Source organism: Anolis carolinensis, chromosome 2 (assembly GCF_035594765.1).
Source record: "Anolis carolinensis isolate JA03-04 chromosome 2, rAnoCar3.1.pri, whole genome shotgun sequence".
Classification (NCBI taxonomy): Eukaryota; Metazoa; Chordata; class Lepidosauria; order Squamata; family Dactyloidae; genus Anolis; species Anolis carolinensis.
In genome coordinates, this window is record NC_085842.1 from 302,259,368 (window position 1) to 302,286,637 (window position 27,270).

The 27,270-nt window shown below is 36.1% G+C and overlaps 1 protein-coding gene across 8 annotated transcripts in view; it reads left to right on the forward strand.

Moving 5' to 3' along the window:
* Positions 1–27,270, forward strand: part of rictor (RPTOR independent companion of MTOR complex 2) — a 66,416-nt gene that overhangs the window by 13,178 nt on the left and 25,968 nt on the right. For 5 of the 8 annotated variants that reach the window (XM_062972457.1, XM_062972461.1, XM_016995636.2 and 2 more), the window contains exons 3-20: positions 4,005–4,102; positions 9,257–9,321; positions 11,027–11,158; positions 12,622–12,685; positions 13,424–13,574; positions 14,665–14,834; positions 16,479–16,546; positions 16,644–16,711; positions 17,967–18,049; positions 18,439–18,526; positions 20,059–20,149; positions 20,360–20,426; positions 20,640–20,720; positions 21,645–21,745; positions 24,445–24,607; positions 24,922–25,023; positions 25,117–25,163; positions 26,319–26,454. In XM_062972457.1, coding sequence (XP_062828527.1) covers positions 4,005–4,102; positions 9,257–9,321; positions 11,027–11,158; positions 12,622–12,685; positions 13,424–13,574; positions 14,665–14,834; positions 16,479–16,546; positions 16,644–16,711; positions 17,967–18,049; positions 18,439–18,526; positions 20,059–20,149; positions 20,360–20,426; positions 20,640–20,720; positions 21,645–21,745; positions 24,445–24,607; positions 24,922–25,023; positions 25,117–25,163; positions 26,319–26,454 — 1,775 coding nt within the window. The remainder of the gene's footprint in view (positions 1–4,004; positions 4,103–9,256; positions 9,322–11,026; positions 11,159–12,621; positions 12,686–13,423; positions 13,575–14,664; positions 14,835–16,478; positions 16,547–16,643; positions 16,712–17,966; positions 18,050–18,438; positions 18,527–20,058; positions 20,150–20,359; positions 20,427–20,639; positions 20,721–21,644; positions 21,746–24,444; positions 24,608–24,921; positions 25,024–25,116; positions 25,164–26,318; positions 26,455–27,270) is intronic. The other 3 variants (XM_016995637.2, XM_062972458.1, XM_003224255.4) reach the window with 1 other exon arrangement.

Here is a 27,270-nt window from a genome sequence, read left to right on the forward strand (position 1 = left end):
CTCAGACTAGATGTTTGTGGCTCTTGTCAACATACATATGAGTAATTGATATCAGAATGAATCCCCTAGTAATACAGACACATAAAGTATATACAGTCATTTTGTGGAGCGATGCTATCAGAATGCTGGCGATGCCTAATTTGGAATTTCATTTTCAGCTATTCAGTTTGGCAAGGAAACCCTTCAATGAGTGACCAGGACCAGCAAGTTAATAAAGTAGGAATACATAACATAATTTAAAATAGGAAATCAGAACCCCCCCCCCCCCCCCCGGCTACATGCCTGCCTCCCAACAAGCTGCAAGGCCATTAAATGCTAATCAAGGTGCCTAATTACAGCATTCATACCTGCCACATCGAGACTATTAATTGCTATTCAAACTGGCCAACCAAGGATTCTGCAAGGTAGAAAGCGGCCAGGCTTGCAAGCAGCAAAGGCTATTCAGTGCTTTTCAAACTGGCTAACCAAGATTTCCCCTAGGTGAAAAATCCACAGGCTTTGAAGCCACAAGGCTACTTTGTCCCATTCAACCTGGCCTAGCAAGGATGCCCTATGTAGAAAGCGGCCAGGCTTTTAAGCTGCAAGACTATTCAGTGCAATTCAAGCTGGCCAAACAATGATTCCCCTACAAAGGAAGTAGCCAGGCTTCAAAGCAGCTCTTTGATTGAGGGTGCTACTCCAGCTACTCCAGAAAACGGCCAGGCTTTGAGGCTGCAAGGCTATTCACTGCTATTCCACCTGGCCAGCAAATGATTCCCGTAAGCCACAGCAACATGTGGACGGGCAAAGCTAGTTCAATATAAAACAATAGTTATGTATTTGGAAAGTGTTTTCACAATGAGTGGATTAGGTATCAATTGGGAAGAAAAACGTTTTCTTTTTTTCTATTTCTTCCATTTTGTTCAGAAAAAAAATGACTTGCGACTAAATGATCACATGAATTTTGTTTTGGCATGTTTGCTTTCTCACAAAACAGAAGTTTAAAACATCTTACTAAATGTTTTCTATTAATTTTTTTTTGCTCTTCTTCTTTGGCTTATGATTCACAGCTCCACTGCATGCCATAAATACCTGTGGCAGTTTTGCTCACTGCGTGTGCTGCTGTCTGGCATAGCAGGAGGATTTGTAGCCACAGCCAGTCCAATGTAGATGCTATCTCAAGAAGCCTAGTCACCAGTTGAACAACTTGGTGTGTTTTTTCAGTCCAGGAAGAACTGTAATGTTTTTAAGATGGTGCTTATTCATTTTTTACTTTAAAAATAAAAAAATATGTAACAGAATTGGTGTCCCTTTGGGTGATATGAGCGGGATAGAAATAATGGAAATAATAAATAAATAAATGAATAATAAAATTCAGGTGCCTGTTTCCATAATGAACACACTAGTAATTTTGCTGCATACCGTATTTTTTCTGAAGTTTTTTTCCTCTCATAGTTTCATACAGGATGTATGGTTTGTGTGTGTGTGTGTGTATGTGTGAAGATTATATTGCAGGACTGAAATTGATTATCATTTTTAATATAAAAATAGGAATCTTCATTGTTCCATGTTGGCCACACAAACCTGATCAGTGCAAAAACTTTACTGGGGTATGCCAAACTTTGCTATATGTATTTCATACTATATAGTATGCTATATATATATATTGAAGAGTTTTTAAAGGCTGTGTCAGGAAGTGTTTTATTACACAGAGGGAAGAAAACACAGTTTTACTTGACTTGCTCATATGACTATATTAAATGTTTTCCTTTTGAAAAACCTTATTGAACAAGCATTGTTTCATTTTTATTTTGAAAATAAAAACACATTGTGGAAAACTTCAACCCTGGAATTTGGTACTTAAGTTGTATACCAACTCATTCCTGGAGCTACAGGTTTTAAAAACTGGGGTAGCTGTTCCCAATATTATGCTGAAAGTACAAAACAAATGAAGAATCAGTCAAATTGTATTTTCAGTTATGCTAAACCATAGGGAAGGAATTTTCCCATCTATAATATGCCCATGGAAATAAAGGTTATAAGAAACTTAGTGGTACATGCGTAAGAACACTATTCTTTTCAATCTTCTTTTACGGGTGAGTTTTAATATTCAATGAAATGTTCTCTAGAGAAGGTTCTTTCTCTATTAGCAGTCCTGAACAACTCAGAATCAGTTCATTCTATAAAGCATGATACTTTCCTTATTCTGGAAAAATGTAAAGGAATTTTTACCACATTTGACTATTTTTAATGTATTGCTTTTTGCTGAATACTTAATTCTACTTGTCCTTCATAAAAGCTGGCTACTAGGTTGGAGCATGTCTTCATGCATGACTGCTACAGCTATAACTCACGGAGACATTTTACAAGCCACCTCAAAATTAGACAGTGTGTTTAGTAGCCGTACCACTTTTGAGCATTGCTGCTAAGATTCTTGAAGTTTTTAAAAGAAGGTATGAAAGTAGGAGAGGACTGTTTGAGATATTGCTGATATGATTCCTGAATTTGTGTTCAGTACACTCCTGCTAGTATGTGTTCAGTACACTCCTGCTAGTAACATAAGTTGATGTTTATGAAATCTTTATTTATCTTTGTTAAACTTTTAATTTCAGTGCACACCCTCTAAAAATTTGCATTCTCAGGATGGCTGAGCAAGAAGTCCACAGCCAAACTTAACAACAATTTAAATCAGTAAGACAGGAATAGGAAATTTGAGGCTCTTTAAATGTTGCGGAACTATAGAGCACTGGAAAACAACAATACTACATTGCACAAGGAGCATAGGAGAGATTCCCTTTCCGTTATCTAATGCTATCTCTCCAATTCATGACAGGGAGCAGAGTTTCTGATATGACTCTTGTATTTGGTTCTCCTTGATCTTTCTTTGTTCACGTGTTGATTTTGAAGTAGAATTTTTCAGTAAGGTGAAAGCAAGATATTAGTGCCTGTTTCATTTGTCTGTCATCTTAATTGTGTTTTGGAAATAAAACCTAAACCATTTTGTCCATAATTTGTTGTTATGTGCCTTCAATTTTTTTCTGACTCAGGCAGACACTGAGGTCAACCTATCATAGCCTTGCCTTGGCAAGATATATTCGGAGAAAGTTTGCCATTGCTTTATTCTGATACTGGACAAGTATGGGCCTACTATGTTGTAGAATGAATGCTGTTTGACAGCACTTTAACATGGCTCAATGCTTTGGGATTTGTAGTTTTAAAAATGCTTTCTTCATTTCTACCAAAGGGTTCTGGTGCCTCACAAACTACAAATCCCAGAATTGCATGATTTTGAGCCATGGCAGCTAAAATGATATCAAACTGTGTTAATTCTACAATATAGGTGTGCCCTATGATTTGCCCAAGGCCACCCAGTGGATTTCTGTGGGTAAGCAGAGATTTGAATCCCATTCTCCCAGAATATTAATCCAGCATTCAGATGCTATACCATGCTGGCTCTTATAATTTTCTTACATCTAAGTGCTAGTAAATTCCCACTTGTAATACATCTGGGCTTATGTCTGTCTTCAGATAAGGGTTAGTAGGTGTGGCCCAGAAATATTATGTGCATTAAATTGGGTGTTTTCTTCCTAATTTGAGGTCCCTAGGCAACTACCAATAGTATGTGCTTTAATGTAGTTTGGTATGTTTGTAAACATAGTAAATGTTTTAAACTACTATTTTTTCTTAATCTTCCAATTTCAGAGGAATCTGTGGTATGACTTCTGGTTTGTTTTTTATTGCTATTTTACACTGAATATTTTGTCTATGTGTATTGCTGTTTAAGCGAGGATCAATACATTTCTTGAAGAATATATTGGGGGTTTTTGGGGCAAGATATTGTGGTAATTTATTCTTCCTCACTCACCTCGCCTTTAAACATTGACCTATGAGCAGGCCATTGACAGTTGACCTAAAAATAGAACGTGGTTTTTGTAATAGTCACTTGAAGATAGTATTTCCTTGGAGGGGATAGTCTGGATACTGTTCCCCAACTTGTGTCTACCAATACCATATTTCTTTTGCAGACCCCTCTGATAATCTGAGAGAGATTCTCCAAAATGTGGCCAAATTGCAAGGGGTTTCAAATATGAGAAAACTGGGCCACTTGAATAATTTTACTAAGGTAAGTATTTTGCTAACTAGTAAAATTTACAGTATATGTTTTAACCTAGGGGTGATGTTACAGACTTTGATAACTAAGTAATCAGAAGCAGTCAAGGATCGATGCGTAATTTTATAAAGTTTTCCATCTGGTTATGGATTTGTTTGGTCATTCACAAGCTTTATAATACAATAACAGGAACAAGATGTAATAAGAATGAATGCTGTAAAATAACATTCATCTAGGTGGGGAAAAGGCCCTTCCTCACATATCTCTTATATGTCCAAGTAAGCGAAAGTTTTATTCTCTTAGCTATTCATGTGGACAACTTTAGATTTTGAAGTATTTCAGATTTCAGAATTTTAGATAAGGGATCCTCAACATGTATTTAGAAACCTATTGTTGGGCTTTTTATGATGCTGTAAAAAGTAACAAAAAAGGATATTTTAATCAATTGATTTCTACAGAAAGTTGGATTTAGATACCTAGCCCCTTGGAATTACTTCCAAGTCTACAGTTCTGTTATTATGTTTAAACCTATGCTTTGTCACTGCTTGTACAGATAGCAGGAAGACACAGCTCTCTTCTACACTACCCTATATCACAGGATATTATCCCAGATTATCTGATTTAAACTGGATTATATGAATCTCTCCTGCCAGATAATTTGGGATAAGGAGATAATCTGGGATCAGTTCATAGGATATAGGGTCAGTGTGGACGGGACCACAGTTTCATTTCACTGACCAATGTAAGACATGCATTTGTAATTATGTTTTCCTTGCATACTTACATTGTCATCAAAAATGTAAAATGCAATGATGTTGTCAGCAGCAAGGATATGTGTGTTTCCTATTGCTTACAATTTTATTAGCTATGTTTTGGGAAATCAAGTATTGTTGAAATTTTTTAAGACATTGTGAAACTTTAGCCTCAGACACTTTTACTGAAAGCAAACTACTACCCCTCAGTGCTCTCATGTGATGCAAATTCTCTGAAACATATACTGAGAACTAAACCTTCTATTCAAGGGAAAGACAGAAGGAACTGGTGATGTGATCTCCCAAACATGTGAGAGTCACACATTTGTGTCTCACTTGACATGATTTCACCAGCTCAAGTAACAAGCATAGTTGACTACTGACAACCAGAAAGTTAAATAAAAAACTAGAATGGTGATATCTCTTTTTCCAACATGCCTAGCAATCAGTTGTGTGCCTTTAAAAATGTCCTCACTGCACTCTTAAACCTTTTCTAAGTAATTAATACCATGAGTCATCTCATACAAGATACTGCTGTATTTAAAGTTCTAACCCCTACCAGCATGCCAGTAGCTGGTTTTAAGCCTTTTTAATAGCAGAGTACATAATTCAGCCAAAAGCCCTTTTCATGTATACACATGTATAACTAAGGAAGCTATTTTGTAGTTTATTGAACGTTCCCTCTCAGGACTCTGGAGGTGGAGTCAGAGTCAGAAACAATTTTGTTGGGAGTTGGAGTCGGTAGAAATGTACTAACTCTGGCTTCAAGGTAAAAACGTATAATGCTAAATGCCTAGTTTGTTGCATACTTATTTTATTGGAAATTTTAAAGTTTTCTTATTCAGACAAATATATTTTATATTTTATTAGTCTTAGTAGCCTGATGATTGACATGGTGGAGATTAAATGCTTTGTACCACCTTCTTACTATACCGTAGTAAATTTGGTATTTCTAATTAATATGCACCTGTCTTTTATGAAGGAGTTGAAACTAAGTTGGAGCTGGACAGTAGAGAAAAGGTCCAAGTAGAAGAAAATTGCCTGCCAAGTCTACAGTAGTGTCTTTCTAGGAGAAACCCCATGTTTTCTTACTTCCATCTTTAAATAGGATGTCAGAGCATAAATTGAAAAATGATTCATGTACGTTTGATTAAAAAGGACTTGGAGAACTCAGCTAGTCGACTAGTGTTAGTGAAATTTAGACAATAAGGTATCAAGGAAAGATTTTTTCCCCCCCTTGTCTGCCTGCACTTGAAAAAAGTAAAAATTCTGCTAAGGCAGTTATATATTTTTTATCCCCAGAAGGACTCCTGGAGTGGCAGGTTTAGCCTTTTACTCTGAGTAATCCTTGAAGGGAAAGTGATGATGACATGGGGGGATGGTGCAGTCTCCAACTTGAATAGCGTACTGTAGAGAGTGGATTTTAACTGCACTTTCATAAATACAACCTGCAAGGTAAACATTGGTGGGAAAGTAATGCTTTCCCTAATTTTCCTTAGTATCAGAGTCTCTTTTTATCAGCTTATAGTAAAGAATGACTTTTATCGAAAGATGTTAGGGTATGTGTAGTGTGCTTGACAAACTAAACTATACCTGTGTGGTTGAGCAGTTAACATTTCTTCCTGCTTGGAAGTCTTTTGAAAAAAGCGCACTTTTTTTGTGGGTGACTCTTTTAACTGCACCATTTGTTGACAAAAGACCATCAAATATGCTATTAGAATGAAATATGATATTTTGTTTCTTTCATTGCTCTGCTGTTGTCAAGCTCTTATCATTCTAATTTAAGTTTCCATTTAAGGCATGGAGACATGAATTGCTATGACTCAGCTTTGTAGTATTATCCAGTCATGACTGGGAGTGACTGAAAATGTTCTAACTCAAAATAGAAAATTAGCAGAATTAAAATATATTGACACTTGAAATAACTCAACTACCCAGGATCTGTTGCTTTCACAGTACCATATAACTACAAAATCTTATAAATACGTAAGAACAAATTCTTTATATAGTATCCTTTATTAAAGTTAAAGTTTCATATTCTTCTAAGCCAGTATGCATTGCATTCAGGAATTTTTAAACTGGTATTTCAATCAACAACCAAGTGAAATAGATAAAGTTAAGGTTTTGGTGTTTGCATTTGTTAGTGTATGCATTTGATATAAGTGTTCATGTGGGAAGTAATTGTGGCCTTATAATAAAGAATACCTAATTCTGTTAGGGATTTTAAACATCACATTCCATAACACAATATATTTATAGTATTAAAAGTGATGATACAATTGTATGCTTTTAATTTTTATCCTGTTAATTATAGTATGTATTAAAATATTCATATCTCTTGCTTTATAATGGAATCTGAGGGCAGTGTACAATGTTCTTGATTTAAAGCATTTAAGTATATTTATTTTAAACAAAATTAAAAGACCATAGTAAGAACTGTAAAAACCACAACAATTTAAAATTATTTGCTTGTGCATTTCAAAGTGATGAAAAGTTGTGCTTTGACGTGGCACCAGAAGGAAATCACTGTTAGTGCCAGTCAGACAAAAATGGCACCATGGAAAAATCAAGGAGTCATATGTGTTAAACCTAAATACTCGAGCAAGAACTCCAATCTAAAAACTCTTCCTGCACATAGAAACTATGAAATATTTAAAGAGCCCCAAACTTGACTAGATACTAGGAATTCTGTGAATGTATCACAATCCCCACTGAGGCCTTACTTTCATTGTGGAGTTCAAAAAGAAAATCAAGACTTGGGGAAAATTTTGTTGCTGTCTGTAGTGTTTTACAAACCCCATGAATCAATTCCATTAAATTTGTATGTTTTATTCCTAAAGCCTCCAATTAGAATTCTCGACATTCTTTTAAAAATTGTCTTCCATAACCAGTGTGCAATAGCATTCTGTGAAGAAGACTATGATATCTAAGGAAAATTTGAGATGGCTTTTTATGCAGTTCAAGTGTATGAAAATCTCAGAAAAGTGGTGTTTGCACACAGCCATCTTTGTAGTAGGTAGTTTGTATGATTGTGCTATCTGTTGCTAAAACTGTTAGAAAATAACTTTTTTTACCTCCACATAGATTTATTGGTGGTAGATAGGTATAGACTTATACACTGGCTTTCTTACTATTCTGGTAGCGATATTGCTGTCTTATTTCCCGCAACCAAAATCATTTTTATTAGTTGAAAACTTATTTTTTAGTGAAAGTACTCATAAAGGCATGTAACCTTAAGCCTTTTGTGCAGCTTAAAAATGTCTTTGTCTTTTTCAGTTTTCTATGAGCTGTCATTGATAATTATGCTTCTTTTAAAGTGGGCCAGCATGTCATCCCCCCCCCCCCCCATGTATGAGTGCTACCATATTTGTGCTCATTGGTTAAAGGGGGTGGGGTTCCAAAAATGTGTTTTGGAACTCCCGGATGCCATCCAATGGCTTCTGGACCCACTACTTTTAAAGTAAAATTTCTATGTGCCATGTAATACCCCCCCAAGCCCTTACCATAAACTGTGGTCTTCTTAATGCAATTTTTAACATTTGGCATATTCGAAACTGATTTTTATCCTACATACCTATATTTTGAAGAGTGGTGGCAGTGGCCACAGGTGTTCCAGAGTATGCTGTATCACTATCATTCATCAAGACTGAGTAGAAAAATGAATTAGCTGTATTTAATGTTTTTAAGTATGTGTCTAAACTTGATAGTCTTGTAATGCTTTTACACTCCCTTTTGGGAAGATGACAGAATTCAAGCTATCCTATAGTCATGTATAAGTATACAAATTGCAGTAAAAAAAATCAACCCTAAAAAACTGGGTTGACCTTTCCATGGGTCAATATGAGTACTGTATCTCAGCTCTCATCCAAAAAGAGTGATGAAAGGTGAGAGCACAGTCACTCCCTGTAGAATCTAAAAGAATTACCAAACCCTTCTACTCTCTCTGCTGTAACACCACTTCTGGGCTTATGGAATGCCTAGGTCATAAAAATGGTGACAACCAGGAGAAGTTAGCCCTCTGATGCACATTGATGCTTTCCCCTCTACGAAATCACTCTTGATTTGGCCATGGGTCATATAAAAATTCATGATTTTTGATCTCAAAACATGCTCTCGACTTATAGATGAGGTCGACTTACATATGATTATATATGATATATCAAAAATAATAGGGATCACTTCAAAATTTTCATTCCTATAACAAGTAGCTAGTTTTTTCTTATAAGAATGTTTTAAAATATATCCATTAACATCAGATAAGAATAACAACAACTTGGTCAATTGTCTTTAGCTGTTAACTTCAAAAATAGCTCAGATTAGTTAATGCTTTAGGTAGTTGGAGAAATTTGAGGAGGATGGAAAAAAATATGAGTGGACCGGTTCAAAGAACTGAAAATATGTTTCTTACTTACAGCTTCTTTGTAATGCTGGTCATAATGAAGAAAAGCTAGGTTTTACTTATGACGATATCATCATATGGTAAGTTGCTATTGGTTTTTTAAGAGTATTTGAACTAATTATGCATTTAAAAATACTGTTCCAAATTAACGTGTGCCCTAAACAGTGTTTTTGAAGACGGATAGATAACGTAATACCTCAAGTAGTTGTGAACCAATAAGAGGTGCTTAGTTTACTGCAGTTGTTATTTCTGACAGAGTATGGTTGGTTTTTACAAACTTGGCTCAAGATCTCGAGAGCACTTTATTTCAAAGAAAACTGTTTTTTTAAATGTTTTAAACATACAGTGTTATTATTATGTCTGTTTGTGTGTGTGTGTGTGTGTGAGTGAGAGTGAGAGAGAGAGAGAGAGAGAGAGAGAGAGATACTCTCAGTGAAATTCATGCACACATGCCACAGTCCAATGTTTTATGCCTGAAAGTATGTGCAACACATTCATTATCCTTTATAGGGCCAAACAGAAGAAAATGATTCCCTTTGTTATAGTAGCAGATAGAAAATTATGTTTAGTAAAAGTTCTTAAATTTCACAGCAATGAATGCTTGTTTACTAAGGTTGATAAGCAGAACATTTTTCTTTTATTTTTATTTTCCTTTTATCATTTAATCAATTTATGGCAATCCTATGAATGAGAGACCTGTAATTCGTCCTGTTATCCAAAGCCCTGCTCAGGTCTTGCAAACTTGTCACCGTGGCTTCCTTGACTGAATATAATATGTTTGTAGCCCATGGCCATTAATACTTTAAGATGCAGTTTCTTTTAAGAATAAAATGCAATCAGTACAGAGAGTCGAAACATAATGTTTCAAAGTTATTTTTGGTGTTAGTCATTACATTAGCAGATGACTTAAGTAATTTGATTGCTCTTTGAAGTGATATCATCTGTCTCTGATCTTCTCAAAAAGAAATGCAATAAATCTGTGCCACCAGTATTATTTGCTATAAAAGCCAGAGGACCTTAGGCAAATAGAGTAGTTTCTTGAAATAGCTAAAATGTAATTAAAAACCTGTTACTAAGCAGTGTGTTCAGTGGGGAATATATTTTGTAACCCTAAAGTGGTGAACAATTGGTCTCTGTTTGCACAAGCAGTACCATCCAGTTGAGCCTTTGAGAAGTTTTAAGCTCTTTAGTACTGAATTTTTTAATATCTAAAGAAGCCTCAAAACAGGAAGTATTGGGCCACACACATTCCACCACCCTTAAGTCCAAATAATGAAATCAGAGAATGAGATGGCAAGTGTTGTTTCATGTTCTCTGGATTGTTGGTTGACTTTTTGGCATCATTGGGGGATTATTGTTAGTTTTGAAGCAAACCAAATTACTTGTGAAGCTGTTTAAAACCTTATGTGTTCTACAGTTGTACAATTCCTTAAAAGGAGCACAGGGCAGATAATTTATTCCTACTCCTCTTTATGATAGCAGGTAACCTAATGTTTTATCATTAATATTGTCAACAAAGAGTAAGAGGTTGTATCTTTTTCTGTTGCCCTCCAACTTGTTTTTTGCTACATTTAGTTTTCTCATATGTTTACTTTGCCTGTATGTTATGCTTAGTATTATTTTTAAACTTACTGGTGCTAAAAGGTCAAACTAAACATGACTAGCCATGTATTTAAGCATAAGCTCTGGCCAGTCATATAAATGGTATGTGTGTTTTTGTTGTAGCAAAAGAGAGGTGTTTAAGCATTTGGAGCCTGAATGACTTTCTCATTATATGAATTTCAGTCTGCGGTTAGCTTTACTAAATGAAGCAAAAGAGGTGAGAGCAGCAGGTCTACGAGCCCTTCGATATCTTATCCGAGACTCCAGTATTCTGCAGAAAGTATTAAAATTGAAAGTGGATTACTTGATAGCAAGGTAATAAAAACAGATATTGGAACTGCACTTTTTCATAATTAGCAAAACTTCCTACCATTTGTATCCAGCTTGAGAAGGGTCCAAGCATCTCTTAGAGAGCTAGTAATGTGTTTATTGGCATTGAATGTTTGCCCTATGTGTGTATAATGTGATCCGCCCTGAGTCCCCTTCGGTGTGAGAAGGGCGGAATATAAATACTGTAAATAAATAGTATAAATTTATAACATCATTCCTGTTCCAACACATGCCTTTAAATCATTCTTTCCAAAATGTTTTTATTTTCAAATCACATTTTCTGCATTTCAGAAACTGCATAATAATCCATTCTGAGCATTTTCTGCAATGACTCAGGGCCAGAAACCTTGCAACTAGTAATTCCTGAGAGACTGACACGAAGTTAGCAAAATCTCAAAGTATAAGGGCTCGTTTAACTGCTGAAGCATACTTTCCACATTCTAGAAAAAGGACTGGTCAGCAGCCCATTGTTTATAGTGCTGCTTGTTCAGCTGTAACATGAAATTGATATATAAATATTAGGGTAAATGGCATCAAACAGGATCTGCAATGTAACCTGATTTCCCCTTTTATGGCAGAAATTTTTATTTATTTATTTTTATTGAAAATATTTACATGCTGCCTCCCAGCCCACAAGGGATGAGAATACAATTAATAAATAAAACCAATAAAATACATTAAAATTATTATGTAAAACTTTTTAAAGCAGTCTGAAAACAATCTTAAAATACAACTTAAAAACAGCAGTTTCAAACATTAAAGGCCATTTTTCTGGCTGTTGGAAGTTCAGAAGAGGGTGCTGCTACAAAGAGGATCCTGTTATATGGAAATATCAGCCTAATTTCATGAGGTATTTAAAAATACACAACAGAGCCTCCTCAGAGAATCTCAAGTTTTGGCCAGTCTCATATGGATTGGGTTATGGCTTGGGCTGCCCTCTCCCTGGATATTTAGACTCTCATATTCTACCCTCTCTGTACTTGGACCCAGCTCATGGATATATGAGTGTTCAGAGATATTTGCTTTGAATAAGACAATATCCAATGTCCTCTCTTCAAATAAAATCCAAAAGGTAAAAGTGATTACTAAATATTGATTGTATATCCTGGTAGTATTTGAAAGATAAAAAGTTGACTATAGATTGAGGAGGTTGCATGCAATCATTATATCTAAATGCGAAGTTGAGAACTGAAACACTGAAAGGAAAAGTTATTGTGTAAAGAATTATTAGGACAATTTTGCATCAATCATTTCTAGATCTTGCACATTTCCATTATATCCTCTAAACCAGTTATTGACTCCATTTTACTTTCTTCCACCAGTGAAACCACTGGTTTTTTTCGGCTGCTCTTGTGAGAAGGGGGAATGTTGATTATGTATATTTTGCCATCTGAATCCTAGCTGTAAGAAAATACTGTAATATCTGTAATCCATATTTTTACTTTTAGGTGCATTGATATACAGCAGAGTAATGAAGTAGAAAGAACACAGGCACTTCGATTAGTCAGAAAAGTATGTAAATAAACTTTTTTACAAGTTGCCAAATTATATATGGATTATATTAGACATTGTAGTAGTTTACTATGTTTTAACACAAAAGGTGACTGGTAAAAGTACCCAGTCAATACATTGCAAGTAGGGTTATAAATATGGAAATTGAATGTAGAGATAAATGCAGCAATTTCATTTTATAATTGAACAAGTTTAGAAATTGACTCGTATGATTTCAGAATGGCTCTTTCCGAAGCAATAAAGAGTTTACCCCTTTAGTAGTTTAAATATAAGCCTGTGTACAGCTGTAGAAACAAAATTAAGCATTTGTAAGTAGAAGAGAACTGAACCAAAAGTGTCAAGGATGAAGGGAAGAAGAATTTAATATAAATAACAAAATCAATAAGGTTGTTTCATAATCTTATTGTATGTCGTTGTTGCTGCTGTTATTATCTTTGTATAGTACCATGGCACTGTATGTGACACTTATAGGTAAAAGAACAACAAAATAGGTCCTTGTTCTCAGACTTGCATCCAATTAAAACATGACACAAAAGAAAAAGGGGATGACAGTGTGGAAAGAGATTAAGTCCAGCAAATACTGCCTCTTCCTCTCCCTCTGAGACCACATCAGTGGTAGTTGGGATGCAAGGAGGATGCATCATCTGGTGCAGGGCCTGAGCATGATGGAACTGTGCAATATGGATTTTTTATAACAGTGCTGGATAGACAGGAAACTCGTTCTCCTTTTCTTTCCAGATGATCACTGTGAATGCTTCAATATTTCCTAGTTCTGTTACCAATTCTTTGATAGCTGTTGGAAATGATGGCCTTCAGGAGAGGGACAGGATGGTTCGAGCGTGTATTGCTATTATCTGTGAACTGGGTAAGAATTTTGAAAAAATTATAGGTAAGCACTAAGTGCTAGCACATAACAAGCTGATTCTTTAGCAAAGTACAGAATAATATAATGCTAAAATATTATTGCATGGCATAGAACAATAGACGTTTTGTGGAGTGGGAGATGAATATACCAGTACTAAAATAGTGGATGAATGTATAAACAGAAGAATTAGATTGTTCTATGTTTTGAGTTCAAAAGTCATCTTGTGTAACTGATCGTATGAGTGGCTTCCAATAAGTAGATAAATCAAAGCCATTGCTTAAAAAAAATCTAAAATAAAAACAAAATAATTCCAAAGCTAGAAGCTATTCATCAAGATCAAAAAATTTAAAAAAATAATTATATGAAAGGCGATTTTAGTCTCTCTAAACAAAGAAGTTTGGTAGCATGGATATGTTTCCTGACCTAGATTTGTTCATCACTCATAGCAGGCCACTTTAAATGTCGCTCATGTGCCAAATCAATGTAGTTCATATGAAACAATCAGGGTTTGAAGTTATGGAACCCTATAGTGCAGTGGTTCTCAATGCAGTGGTTTTGCCTACAACTCCCAGAAATCTCAGTCAGTTTACCAGCTGTTAGGATTTCTGGGAGTTGAAGGCCAAAACATCTGGGAGTCCACAGGTTGAGAACCACTGATATAATGGCTAACACTGTCTTAACGTAAATCTGGCTGCATTCAGTTGTAGCCCTGTATTCAGTTACATGGAAGTAGATTCTATTGAAAACAGCATGACTAACCTAAGATAATCATATGGCTGCCTTTTTTTGAATTTTTAAAAATTATTTAGGCTAACTAAAGAGTGTTCATGTAAAAGTTGGTTCAGTGTATTGAACCAAGTATATATAAAGAATCTCTTGGATGTTTCCGTGTGTGTGTTATCTATATTGTGAAATGACTATATAACTGCAGAAACATAGTAGAGTTATAAAACGCCTTTCTCAGTTGCTGAGAAAATAAACATACAGTATGTTTTAATTTAAAATGGAAGTGTTTAAACTTAAATTTTGGCTTTTTATTGTACAACATTTCATAAAGTAGATCTTAGCCCTAGATATGCGGGTGGTGATCATTAACTGGATCATTCTCTTTCAGCAATTCAGAATCCAGAAGTAGTTGCACTTCGTGGTGGATTAAGTACCATTTTGAAAAATGTGATTGATTGTCAGTTAAGCCGTATAAATGAGGCCCTCATAACTACAGTCTTACATCTTCTCAATCATCCAAAGACTCGACAGTATGTACGAGCAGATGTAGAATTAGAGGTAAGAACCTCATGTTCTCTATTCATATTGTGTTTGCATTAGCTCATTTCAACTCAAGAAGAGAGTTGTATGCATTTGACTCCATTGAAGTATGATATATGTAATGTTACTTATCAGTGCCTTAATCAGTATATCTGTAGGCTAGAGCTGGATTTCTCAACCAGGATCGTCTGGAAACTTAAGAGTCCTGTGAGAGGTCACTATGGGATTCATGAAGATTGTGATTTTTTTTAAAATTAACAAGTTTTAGCTATAGGTAGATGATGATGATTTTAACCTTGCTTTCTTTTCTGGATCAAGGTCCAAAACAGTTCACAACCTTAAAAGGAATAAAATTTAAAACCTGAAAAGTATGAATGTTAAAATAAAATTTAACATACAATTATTAAAACTACTCATAAAATCATAGAATCATAGAGTTGGAAGTGATCTTGTGGGCCAGAAGCAGGAAAATCACATTCATAATTAAAATCACATTAAAATAAATAAGTAAAAACTGTTTAAACAATTGAAACACCATACACCCTTTGGCTCATTCATTAAAACTTTTCTGTTTTAAAAGCCTGACGGAATAAAAAGATCTTAATCTGCTGCCAAAGGACAGCAGGGAGTGGGGAGCCATTCTGACTTCCCTGGGCAGAGAGTTCCAGAGTCCAGAGCCGGCCATCTCTTGGGTCCCTACCAGCTGGACTTGTGATGCTGGAAGATCTCAGAGTCAAGACAGGTCCAAACAGGGAGATAGGATCTACAAAATAACTTGGACTAGACCTGGGTCATATAGGTCATAACCAGCACTTTAAATTGTACTCAGAAACAAACTGGGAGCCAGTACAGTTGTTCCAACAAGGAAGTTGTATGCTTCCAGTAGCCAGCCCTAGTTAACAATGTGGCCACAACTCTTTGGTTCACAATTTCTGCATATTTTTCAAAAGCAATTCTTAAGTAGAACATTTTACAGTACTTCAAATGGGATGTAACTAAGGCATGTACCACCATGACCAGATCTGACATCACAAGGAAATGTACAGTTGGTGCATAATTTTTAAATGTGTCAAGGAACTCCAGCCACTGCAAATAGACGGGCCTCCAAGTTCAATATTGAGTCCAGACATATATACAAACTGAGAACCTGTGCCTTCAGGGAAAGTGTTACCCCATCCAGCACAGGATGAATTTCTATTCTTCAAACAGCCTTCTGACTGACCAGGAGCACCTGTGTCTTGTCTGGATTAAGTTTCAGTTTGTTTACCCTCATCCAGTCCATTGCTGATGACAGACCCACTTTTAAATACACTAAAATCCTATGGACTGTGTTGGGACGCCTGATCAGGAGTGTGTAGTGATACACTGCTTCAAAATTTGTCAGGCAGAGCTGAGCGAGATTACCCCCATCCCTCCCCACCCCGTCTTACCCATTCAGTTATCTGTAATACAGGCAAGAATAATTCTTATTCCAGTATTTTTTGTGCTTGATATTCTGTATTTTAATTAAATAAGTAAACCATAGATGGCTTTATTTTGTGTCTAATTTCTCAAAAATTGAAGATGGAAGATAGGCAGATACAGAAAGACAATGTTCCTTTCAAAAGTTTTTCAGGTGAATAGGAATAAAGGTGAATACATTTTTTTACTTTTTTATTGTAGCGGATTTTAGCTCCATACACAGACTTTCACTACAGGCATAATCCAGACACTGCAGAAGGACAGCTCAAGTAAGTACAATCAAAATTGATCAGATTTCGCTAAGATTTAAAATGTCATTCTGCTGTGGAGAAGAGACGATATTTCACAATCTCGTTTTCCAAACAGAGAAGACCGAGAAGCACGGCTTTCAGCTAGTAAAATGGGAATTGTGGCAGCATTTCGCTCATGGGCAGGTAAGCCTTTTCTTTTAATATTGGCACAAGTTATTAAATGGAATGATGATGTTGTTTGGAGTGTGCACAAAGATTCTGCCCTGTTTTTAAAATTCTTCTAGTATGATAAGCAAAATTGCAAATATGTAGTTAGAGCCCTTCAGCTTTGTTTTTATTTGCCTTTTTACGCTATGATGCTTAATCCCCTTATCAGCTCTCCCTGGATATGCAGAGAAAACTCTGACATCAATAGTTTGTGATAGAGAGCATTACATGTAGGGAAAAATCTCTCTTGCTCTGTCTTCCCTCAACATGTTTGCCTGTTTTGGAGAAGATCAGCAGTTTATTGTTCAGCTGATTCTTTAATTTGACTCCACAAAGAATTGGACAATTGATACATAGGCATGAATGAAGCTATGTAAAGGCCTTCCATATATCTAGATTTAGCCTCAAGAAACTTTCCATTGCAATTGTTTTGCAACTTGAGACATGCAGTCTCCCATCTCTGTAAAGTATATTCCAGGGAGAGCGGGTCAACTCCTTCTGTCAGCTTCAGCTCCCCATGCGGGGACATGAGCAAAGCCTCCCACAAGGATAGTAAAACATCCAGGCGTCCCCTGGACAACATCCTTGCAGACAGCCAGTTCTCTCACACCAGGAGCAACTTGCTCCTGTCGCTCATGATACATACACACACAAAAAGACCCAATGTGTTTCCATAGCTGAGAAAGCATTCATACACTGTTCTCCAGTATTCTCGTCCGGCACCCAAATGCTCTCCCAACAGCACTCTTCAATTTACCCCCCACCCACCCACCTTTAAACTTAGGTTAAATGGGAATGACTGTAAACAGTACAATGTCATTGGAAAAAGTAGACCTTGGCTTCTATCATGGTGGGGACCAGGTTTTTTAACAGAATGATTGATGGGACATGAAATATAAGTGGTTGAGTGCTACCACCTTAGACATATTTCAAAAAAAGCTAGTTAACAGAATAGAACCAGAAATCCATTAACAGTTGTTAGCCATGCTAGGAGTTCTGTATGCAGAGATGAAGTTCCTTTGGATGCCAGATGTTGGAAATTTGTGTCAGTGTTAGTGTCAGTGCTAGTCTAATTTATACTAGTTTAAAAAAAAAATAACCAACCATATGTTGCAGAAGTTTCCCATTAAATAATATTCTTGTGGAGACTGATACATCATCAGTGGGATATTTTCACAAGTAGATTTCTCAATGTGCTGTTGTGTAACTTTGTATTTCATTTTGATTTTAGGTATCATTAGTTTATGCAAGCCTGGGAATTCTGGGATCCAATCTCTTATTGGGGTGTTTTGTATACCTAACATGGAAATACGGGTATGATTTTTTATTTCTATGGGTTGAATTGTTGGACTTGATTATACACAATTCTTCTGATACTGTTGGAGGGAAATATATGAATTTGAGCTTCATTACAGTTCTTTACACAAGGGCACTGTACCTGTATATCTGTGGGTGGTAGCAGAATTTCCTTAAATTCAGCTTTATTAACTTCCACAAACATTAAAATTGTAAATATCCCCCCTTATTCTTTGTTTTTAAACAAATGTGGATTTGAAGATTAAGAGGGAACATAAGCAATTATAGAAGTTGTTTTCAATTTTTGAGAGTATTTTAGTTGCCTTTTAACATTTTGAAACCATAGTCTCAATACAGATTTTTAGATTTCTGCTGATTTTGATATTCCTATCCCTTTGTGTTTATAGAGAGGACTGCTTGAAGTTCTGTATGATATTTTTCGACTTCCTCTTCCTATTGTGACTGAAGAATTTATAGAAGCACTTCTCAGTGTAGGTTAGTATTCTTGGTACAATGAATTGATGGTACAGTATATCCAGTTGTATATACATATTTATGGGCCTGTTGATAAAATGGGGCTTAAACATAAGTATCAGATGTAGATTGGAAAAATTAGAAGCTTTTTCTTGGTGTGATCTTGAAGGTTGGTTGTAAAAACTTTAAAGATTTACTATTCCATTGTGCCTATGGACAATGAATGTTTACAGCTTACTATTTTTATAGCCAGGTGTTAATAGCTTACTGTGTTTATGCCTCAAACCTCTTGCTACATTCAACCCCTTTCCCATCATAGCAGCAAATTCATACATCTATGTGTATGATTATACTTGGCACACATTTTTCACATGCTAAAATTATAAATATTTGTAAGCCTCATTTCAAAACCCTTGAAACCGAAACACTCTTTCTTTCTCAAACTGCTCTTCCTCTGACGAAAGTAAAATCAAACTAAGCTGAGTGTAAGGCAAAATTAAAGAAGATTGATGTCCCTTGCAATCTCTAACTACATAAAGTAGTATGATATTGTACATGTTTACAAATAACTAAATCTGGAAGTAGAAACCTATTCCTGGACTCCACAGCGGATCATATATAGATTGCATTCTAAAGTTTTTAATATCGAAGAAAGAGTTTTATTATTTGATTATTTGGAGATTCCAACTGTTTTAATCAAATAATAGTTGTTGAGGGAAGTTTATTGTCATTTATATATGCAACAGAGACACAAAAAGTAGCTTTTGTTCTGTTGCTGCATTTTGTGTTTCTGTTGCACATATAAATGAAAACGCAGTTCAGGAATGATGAGCAGTCCAAACCAATGAGCCCCCAAATGGTTCGTTGTTCACATGCAGTGTGAATTGCAGTACCAGAACTCAAAAATAAAAATAAGAGGCACACAATAGCAAAACAAAATGATATTAAGTGAGATATGACAGATCAGCCCTAAGATTTTGTTTTGCTTTGGCTAGACTGACTGAAGCCCCATTATCTCTGTGGAAAGATGTCTATATCAGAAGATTCCTTGGTTCCCTTCATTTCATGTAACTCAAAATATAGTGTGTGCTTATTTTCCTTATGTCATGACAGAAGTATAAGGACCCAATTTATAATTGAAAGGTTAGCCTTAAAACTGGTTCGTTGTTCAGCATGAAAAACGGAATAATAGGATGAAATGGACATTATCAGATGTAGAATTCCTCTAAAAGAGTGCAAGAAAAAAAACACATTTCATATGGTGCCTTTCCTCAATATATTCTGCCCCGAATAATTATTCAGAAGCCAGTTTTACAGTCATATGGTTTTGTAAATGTGAAAAGGTTCAGACATCTTTTCGGTCAATTCCAATTAGCAAGTGTGTATATGCTTTATGTAGCACATTGCAGCAGGAGAAGAAAGAGACAGGTAGAAGAGACTAATGAATAGTAAATAATGAAATCAGATGAAAGGTGACAAGGGATAAAGATACTGACCATTGCTGCTTTGCATTTAAACTTAGCACTTTCACTTCAAGCCTTTTCTTGTTGCAGATCCAAGCCGGTTTCAAGATAGTTGGAGACTCTCCGATGGCTTTGTGGCTGCAGAAGCTAAAGTTATATTACCTCACCGAGCCAGATCCAGGTATTTATTGATTTCCTATAGAACAGGCATGGGCAAACTTCGACCCTCTAGGTGTTTTGGACTTCAACTCCCACAATTCCTAACAGTCGGTTAGGAGGGCCAAAGTTTGCCCATACCTGTTATAGAAGAATGTCATCACTGACTTGCTTTAATAATGCAAAAGAGAGGTAGAGCTTGAGCTGATTTTGCTGTTTTTGCACTTTGATCTAGGCCTGACCTCATGGATAATTACTTGGCACTGGTTCTCTCTGCTTTCATTAGAAATGGATTGTTAGAAGTAAGTCTGGGTTTAACTTGAAATGATGAACACTTCTCCCTACTTTATTGTAGCATATGTTTGTGTGTGCACATATACACACATCTCTCTCTCTCTCTCTCTCTCTCTCTCTCTCTCTCTCTCTCTATATATATATATATATATATATATATAGATATAGATATAGATATATAGATGATTTTATAACATAATTTTACTTTTTAAATGCTCCAGGGTCTAGTAGAAGTAATCACAAGTAGTGATGATCCTGTGTCTGTCCGGGCAACCATCTTACTGGGAGAACTTTTGCATATGGTAAGCCTACATTTTCCTTACTTATTATTTGCCTCAAAATGTGCTAGGGTTGGACTTTATTACCAAGCATGGGAAACAAGAGAGCTGTTTTGAAGGAAAGCATACAAAGGTGACTTGTACTGAGTTATATTATTGGTCCAGCTCTCCCGAATGTCAAACAGGATTTATTTGTTTGCTTATTTGTTGGATGGTATTCAAGGCAACTAATGGAAGCTTTCCAGAAATCACTGTTGCTCCTTGATGATCTTCTGTCCCAAACATTAACCCACCCTATCCCTATGTAGCTTTTGAGATCAGATAAGTTCAGGGAGTTATGGTGGTACTGATGTATATGTCTGATTACTCAAAATTCCCTGATCCCACATAGTATTTTGTAAGGGATCAGTAGGGTGGGTTGAGAAAGTTTTTTTTTTCTGCTGTCCTGTTCTCTGAAGTCTTTCCTTCACTGTGGAAATTTAATTAGTTCACTGAAGGATTCATGCTTGACTTGAGAACTTGCTTGTGCTCTCTGGATGGTCCTTGAAGTATGCTTCAAAGGAATACAGTCAGGCGTCATACTATAAGTGTCTCCTGTATTAGAGAACTAGATGACCAATTAATTATTTGGCATTCCTGTGTGATTTTTTTTTTTATTCTTAGAATTGACCAGCTGTAGAATAAGCCACACAAATTGCTTGTTGGCCTTTTTAATTTAGTTAATTGCTTTGGGAAATGTATAGTTAAAAACATTTTCTAAGGCATAATCAATTAAGAAAAACATTTCCAATCATTTTTTTCAAAACTACTCTCACTCCAAGTTTGTATTAGCTATTGTATGTGTGAAAAATATGTTTATTTTCTTCAGTGGTCTTACATTTACACTGTTGTGGGGTAGCAGGGACATGAACATTTTTTAAAGACTGTGAAACTTCATATCTTTTCCAGGCAAACACCATTCTGCCTCATTGCCACAGCCACCACTTACATTGCTTACCAACTTTAATGAATATGGCAGCATCTTTTGACATTGGAAAGGAAAAGAGATTGTAAGTACACATTTTAGTCAAAACTGTAAACATATCTTGTCAGGGGATAAATATGATTTTCCATCCAATTTAGTTACATATCAAAGTATGTATAAATTATGTCTTTTTGTAGTATAGTACTTACTTGAATTGATGTAACTGATTTTAATTATTCAGAATTTCTTTTCCACATTTTCATAAGAGCTCAAAGCCACAAATAGCACTTTATAAAGATTTTTGAAGGATATCATATGTAAAAGGTTCTTTCTGTAAAATTGTATGAACTGGAGGAAGAGTAGAGAAAAAGAAAAGAGGGCTGCAAGAGGCATACCTCAGTAGAAATATGTAGTTTCCATTACATTATTATTATTATTATTATTATTATTATTATTATTATTATTATTATTATTATGTCATAGACAGAACGCTCCAAGTAGAATACAACACAGTTTATTGAGGTTACAGAACTAAAAATTGCCCGCAGGAAACAAAGGACTAGGCAAACACTTGTCTTCAGTGTGAAAAGTAACAAAAATAACTTCGTTTGAGTCTAGATAGTTCAAAAGAATAAACTGGATTAAACAGAAGTTTAATCCGGATTAAAACAAAGGTGCTTACTTCAGCCTGGCAATTAAACAAACAAAAACTGGTTAACAAAAGGTCAAAATGAACACAAAACCCAGCAGCAGATTCCCCTCTGCTACTCAAGAGCTACAGAAGTAACTCGGGCTGTTGCTCCTCCGTGCAACGGGCGAAAACCAGGTCCAGGCACTTCAATCAGGGTAACGACGGTCAGCGGGGTCCCAATCCGGTCCGAGGTCGAAAGCCAAATGCAGACGTCTAGGTTCCACAAGTTCCACCGATAGCCACAGAAGGGTTAGTCCAGAGTCGTAGTCAGTCAGTCAGTCCAGCGTCAATCCAGAGTTGGCAATAATGTCCATCAAAAAGACGACGGAGGTCCAAGCTATCAAGATTAAACACAAGTTGCACAGGAAAAGCCCACACAGTTCCTCCCGCCGTCTATGCCCAGTGTCCTTGGTAACTTACGTATACAGCAAACGAATCACACCCGTCTTCAGGAAGTTCCCCAACAAGAGCCCACGCGTTCGTCCAGATTACCTTGCCCAACGCAATTAGCCATTGATTCTAAACCCCATTTTATGCCAGTTCATAACTCCTCATCGCTGTCAGCTGCTATCCTAATTCCAGGTGCCTCCTCATCATCATCCTCATCAGAACTAACACACCTTTGACTACGCCCCACAGCATCCCCAGCTGTGGATCCCGTTCCATCCCTCCAGCCCGTCCACGGGTCCGATCCTGCAACCCGCCAGTCGCCTCCCATGCTATCATTACCAGGAACACCCAAATCCTCCCTCACACGAGTCCATTCCATGTCATCCTCCTCTGAGCTAACCATCTCTTCCTCCATTCCCTCGGTAAAACCCTCGAAGGAGTTGGTTCTGCAAATAAGTCCCGGAGCCGCTTCCTTTCACGCTCCTCAAAAGAGTCTGACTCTCGAGGAGTCTTACGACCTCGTCTCCTAGTATCGGAGCCAGAAGGCTCAACCATAACATATTATTATTATTTATTATTATTATTACAGTAGAGTCTCGCTTATCCGATTTAAACTGGCTGTTTAAAAACAAAATATGCTTCACCTTCTTGATTTTTGTTTTGTTTTGAAGTTTCATATATTTTTGAAGTGTGGAAACAAATTTGTTTTGGGAGTGCTTTGGTATTTCTGTTTGGTCTCATCACATGAATTCAAAATGTTCATGAAGCAAGAATCTTGTGCTTTTCAGTACTTTACAACATTCACAGATTTTATTTGGCTACTGTTCATGTTTTGAGTGATTATACTAGTAACAGTGACTCAGGGCTTTTTATTTATTTTCAGTAGCATTTGTATCTTCTTTAAATGAGTAAGCTAGGCTAATTTTATTGAGTTGTATACTTAATGCTTCTCTTCAAATTAAGTACTAGATTTTCACTCTATTCTTTACTCTCTATTAGACTCATTATGAACAATAATAATAGCTTTGTGATGTAGCAGATTCCTCATTGCCTATCCTAGACATATTTTTTAAAATACCCTATGCCATGCTCCAGGCATCATTGTGCTGTCAAGACGGCTATGGTGGAATGTAAATGCTTCCACCCTATTCATCCCTACTCACGCCTTTCCACCAGCTGGAACAGTGATGGAGAATTAGAAATATTTGGATGTGTGTTTAATACTTTAGAGCAGTGGTCCTCATCCTTTGGTCCTCCAGGTGTTTTGAACTTCAGCTCCCACAATTCTTAATACTGGCAAGATGGCTGGGGTTTCTGGGAGTTAAAGTCCAAAATAACTGGAAGGCCAAAGGTTGAGAACCACTGCTTTGAAGTGTTAGGCTGGAGCCACCACATATTTGTAATCTTCACATTTCACCATGCTGCTGAAATTCACCGTAATGGTAGCAAACAACCCTTCCACAACCCTCCTTCCCATTTTCCTTTTAAATATATCACCACATTACCAAATGTGAGCGATTATGTTTTTTAATCTGTGTCCTGATTAAAGTTGCCTAGTCCTGCCTCAAAGCCTAACTTTCTTTAGTATGACCCCTGGAAAAATATAAAGTGCCATGTCTTTCAGAACGTTACAAATGTAAACAATGCTACACAAAGTTTATCATGTGGTGCTTTTTGATCATATAAACATTTTCTTCTGGCAGACGAGCCAGTGCAGCACTGAATTGTTTAAAACGCTTCCATGAAATGAAGAAACGAGGACCTAAGCCTTATAGCCTTCATCTAGATCACATTGTTCAGAAAGCTATGTCAACACATCAGCGAAGAGATCAATATCGTGTGCAAAAAGATATCTTTATTCTAAAGGTAGGATTTTCCTACTGAAATGAGTGCTCTCAGATTTGAGACTTTCCATTTTTTTAATGTTTTTATATTTGTATCACTAGGATGCACCTTGCAGTAGTTTAGATGTGTGTGTGAGTCAAAACTGTAGAATTTAATGGTGGGTATTCTCTGTTTGCTACAGTGGAGCAATCCATAATCACATAATATAGCATAACTTACTCTTTTGTCAGTATTTGAGGCAGGAGTCAAAAGTTCTCTGTGAAATTATAAATTGTCTATTGTGAATGTAATTGTGTAGCAAAGTTCCAATTTACTCTTCTCTTTTGTGGTTAAAGGACACAGAGGAGGCACTGTTAACAAATCTTAGAGATAGCCAAGTTCTTCATCACAAAGAGAATCTTGAGTGGAACTGGAATCTTATAGGGACCATACTTAAGGTAAGCAAAAATGTCCTGATTAAAGTTCAATAAATAAATTGAAACAGTTTTGGTTTACCATGCTTACAATCCTCTGTATCTGCTATTTTCTAGTGGCCAAACATCAGTCTAAAGGCTAACAAAGATGAACAATTGCACAGGTATGCAATTAACTTTATGGCGAGATAACAGATTCTGAAAATGACTTAATAGTTCTTGAACAAAATCTGTTCCTCCATTGTGACATCACAAATTCAGAAAATATTTCATTACATCTTGAATAAAGTCAGTTCTTACATGATGAAATTGTAAAGATAACATCTTTGCTAGTAACAGCTCCATTGAAACATATGTTCACTATGAAAATGTGTCTGCTCAGTAATACCATGTTGCAGAGAATGTTGAGTCTTCTGCCTTCTTCTCTGATAGTTTTTAAATTTAATTTCTTGAAAGCATTACATTAACTGATTTTGAAATATTATGTGCTGTAAATTAGTTTTTTATGTAAACTGAGGCAAAATTGTTGTCTCTGAGTAAACTGATTAGACAAGCAATAATTCCCAAATGATGAGCCATCAGACTTTTTAGTATTGAGTGTGGTTCAGATCAGCAAAGCAACAGGCAAGACTTTAATGGTGAGGATGTTGTCAGCAATTCTGAACTGACGGCTGGATTGTGAAGCTAAAATAACAGTTGTAATGTCATTTTAGTAGTGGCTCATCTGTAGCTTCTAGTATACATTCTGATTTCATACTAAAGGTGGACTAATATCAAAAAAAGATTTCTTTGAATATGTTGGTTTCATCCAGAAATTTAGTCTGTGCTAATGCCACATATCCAGACATTTCTCTGGTGTATAGTCCAATGAAATCAATTTCAGTTACATCTCAATGGGAATAACCTGTTGACAACAAGAGTATGTTTCTTTTACTTTGCAACAACTTGGTTTACCAAAAAATGTCATAGGATATTTTCCCCCCTCTCAATGTTTTATGTTAGTCAGGATGGAAAGGTACCCTGATGGCAAAGACTCAGTACATTTGCTAGGAATTTAAAAATGGGTACGTGGCAAGTGACTAAAATTTGAGGAAATTATTTGCAACTTTCCTGATAATATTATGAACTGTTTTTAGTGAATTTGGCAACAGAATGTGACTACAAAGGACTAACATTCCCCGTCCAAGGTGAATGTGGAGTAATGTTAGTGTGATATAACACCTGAAATGAGTAAAATGCATCAACTGGCTTGCAAAGAAAACATGGTAATTTTTTTGAGAAACTTTTGTTGTAAATCTTATTCTTCTGCTTGATACTAGATTTGTACGACGGCTGATATATTTCTATAAGCCCAGCAGCAAATTGTACGCCAACCTGGATCTGGATTATGCAAAGTCCAAACAACTCACAGTTGTGGGCTGTCAGTTTGCTGAGTTTCTTCTTGAGTCTGAAGAGGTAAGGTTAGTTTAGTTCAGAAATAACTAACAAAGAGCATCCTCTTATAATTCAACATCATGGTGGGAGGGAATTTTAAAAAGTGCTCTTTCTTTTTGTTAGGCCATGTTTACTACATCTAAATGAAGTACAATGGAGCCAATTAATTTTAAAGATTCAAACCAAGAAATAATAATTTGCTTGTCCAAATCTTAGTATAGGAATAGAGTTTATAATACATATTGTTTATTCAAAGGCTATGATAGACAAAGGCTGTGAAATACATTGATTGAAGGCTAAAGTACTGCTCCCAAGTACCATCACAAATTGACACACTGTCTGGGCTGTAGTCCAATGCATTTGAAGGGTGCTAGGTTCAGGAGTACTGCTGCCAAATATTGAAATAGATTGATAAAATGTAAAAGGATGTGATTTTTTGGAGTTCTTAAAATAGTTTGAAACCTTTAACCTTGCACCCAAAGAAGTCACTAAAAATCACATTAACGTGGTGTCCTGTTACTCCAGCTTTTCCACTGGAACTAACTTCGCCCTAGCCAGTGACATCATATTCTAAGAAGATCAGTCGGTCTCTTTCAGTTTTATGAGTAAAGAGGTCACACTGCAGCCCCCAGTTTGGCAAAAGAGTAGTACATGTTTGTGCAGTAAATTGGCTTGGAAGGCCAAGAGAGTTGTGGGAACTAAAATACAGTAGTTCAAAATAACTAGATGATTTCAGTCTAATCAGTAGGTTTACTATCTGAACACACACAACAAAGGAAAATGTTGGTTTTAACTTTTAACACTTGCTGTAGCCTAGCAGTTCATCTCTTGCATGCT